The sequence below is a fragment of the Rhincodon typus genome, chromosome 16, assembly GCF_021869965.1.
Source record: "Rhincodon typus isolate 14 chromosome 16, sRhiTyp1.1, whole genome shotgun sequence".
Lineage (NCBI taxonomy): Eukaryota > Metazoa > Chordata > Chondrichthyes > Orectolobiformes > Rhincodontidae > Rhincodon > Rhincodon typus.
In genome coordinates, this window is record NC_063347.1 from 47,107,530 (window position 1) to 47,110,034 (window position 2,505).

The following is a 2,505-nucleotide window of genomic DNA, read 5'->3' on the forward strand; positions in this document are numbered from 1 at the left end:
TACGCTCGGTTCGCAACAAACAACTGCACCTCCCAGTCGCGAACCATTTCAACTCCCCCTCCCATTCCTCAGACGACATGTCCATCCTGGGCCTCCTGCAGTGCCACAACGATGCCACCCGAAGGTTGCAGGAACAGCAACTCATATTCCGCTTGGGAACCCTGCAGCCCAATGGTATCAATGTGGATTTCACAAGCTTCAAAATCTCCCCTCTCCCTACCGCATCCCAAAACCAGTCCAGCTCGTCCCTAACCTGTTCTTCCTCCCACCTATCCCCTCCTCCCACCTCAAGCCGCACCCCCATCTCCTACCGACTAACCTCATCCTGCCCCCTTGACCTGTCCGTCCTGTCTGGACTGACCTATCCCCTCCCTAACTCCCCATCTACACTCACCTTTACTGGCTCCATCCCCGCCTCTTCGACCTGTTTGTTTCCTCTCCACCTATCCTCTCCTCTATCCCTCTTCTATCCGCCTCCCACTCTCTCCCTATTTATTTCAAAACCCCCTTCCCCTCCCCCTTTTCTGATGAAGGGTCTAGGCCCGAAACGTCAGCCTCTCTGCTCCTATGATGCTGCTTGGCCTGCTGTGTTCATCCAGCCCTGCACCTTGTTGTCTTAGTTCACCCACCCCAGTTCCTCCCCAGATTCCCCTCCACCCAGCTCCCTCACGCACTTAGATCTTTCGGCTTTTCCAGAAGGAAGCTGCAACCTTACTCGACTCCAGACCTTCTGTCAGCCCCCAGTGCTCTCCTCCTCCGGATACGGAGGTACCTACCCGATACCGGCACCAACAGCCGGTTCTCATCGCCTCCACCGTCTTCTTCCTCCGCCATCTTGGTTGTTTATCCCAGTGCATTCTGGGGCACATACGCACCCCGAGCATGGCGCGCGTGCGCAGCGGGGCTGATGTTGGCGGCGCCCCCTGAAGTCTGTTCCAGGAATGACCAGAAGGGCCACTCTGCATGCTGATAGACTGATAGAGCACTCAGTGGTTTGCAGCATCTACGTTTTCTTTCAGTATATCAGACACCATTAGTATTCTGTATGCTATTTGAAAGAATTCTGGTTCCCCAAAGCCGTGCTTGATTTTTTTTTCCTTTTTAAGTTGTACAGTTCCCTTTTGAAAATTAATATTAGATTTGCTCCCTTCAGGGCAGAGTAACTCTTCAATGTAAAACAAAAAGTTTCTTCTGGTTCATTTGCTGATTATCTTGAATGCATGCACCCCTAAATTATTTTTTTGTAGGGTATAAAACCTCATAGGCAAACAATCCAATTAATATTATTGGAAACTTTTTTCCGTCCAATAAAGTGGGCTTATGTACGCAACAATTTTTTTTGTCAAGTTCTCACGAACAGTTGAACCCCCATTAACAGAACGATTAAATTAGTAAGTGAAATTTTTGGGTATTTCTAGTCATGAAATTGCAACCACTAAGCAAACCAAGTGGTCACACAGTCACTATAATCAGGTCATTCAGCTTCGATAAAGTTGCAGTATGTGCATGTACAAGTTTCAGTATGCAGTGGAAAACTGAAACATTAGATTTTAGATACTTGTCTTTACTCTCACAATGTTGACCGAAAAATATTGTTGGACTAACATCAAGGTTAAAACAAAATGTATAAAGAAAATTCGTCAAGTTCATTTTGTTCATCTACTTCCATTCTGGTTGCTGTATGATACAACATTATAATTGTGTTGTTGGCAGTCATGGATACTATTAATTAGTTCACAGTCACAATGATAATGAAGACAAATTGCATTTAAACATTTTTATGGAATGAGTGAAGAGGGACAACATAAACTAAATGGCATAATTTTAAGGGGATACAAGAGTGAAGGGATACAGGAGTAGGTATAGGTAAATAATTGAACTATGGTAATATGTTGATAAAGTTACCTAAAAAAAAGAATATGGGATCTTTGGCTTTATGATCTGAGACATAGAGAATAAAAACATAGAATTTTTGCTAAAACTTTCTAAAACACTGGCTATCTATCAAATGGATTATTGTATTCAATTTTAGGCACCGCACTTAATGAAGGATATCAAAGCCTTCAAGAAAAGCAATATTAGGATGGTTCCAAGGATGAGGAACTTTGGTTACATTTAGACACTGCGGAAGCTGGTGTTGTTCATCCTAGAGCATTGAAGTATAAGAGGAAATTTGATAGACATACTCAAAATTCTAAAGGATTTTGGTAGGCCAAATGAGGAGAAACTGCTACCAATAGCAGAAGGTTCGGTAACCAGTAGATATATAGTTAAGGTGATTGTCAAAAGAACTGGATGCAACATGAAGAAATGTCTTTTAGTCGATGAATTGTTGTGATCTGGAAAGCACTGCCTGAAAGGGTAATGGCAGTAGATTCAGTGGTCATATTGAAAAAGAGATTTTATGGCTATTTGATGGGAGAGAATTACAGGCTGTTGGGGAAAGAGCAGAGGAGTGGGATTAATTGCTTAGGTCTACCATAGAGGCAGCACAGGCTTGCTGGC

General features: G+C 43.6%; 1 protein-coding gene across 1 annotated transcript in view; it reads right to left on the bottom strand.

Annotated features, from left to right (window-relative positions):
• The window catches only part of crbn (cereblon), a 52,921-nt gene extending 52,056 nt beyond the window's left edge, over positions 1 to 865 (bottom strand). The window contains exon 1 of the mRNA XM_048606192.1: positions 777 to 865. Coding sequence (XP_048462149.1) covers positions 777 to 834 — 58 coding nt within the window. The 5' untranslated portion in view covers positions 835 to 865. The remainder of the gene's footprint in view (positions 1 to 776) is intronic.
• Positions 866 to 2,505: the final 1,640 nt, after the last annotated feature.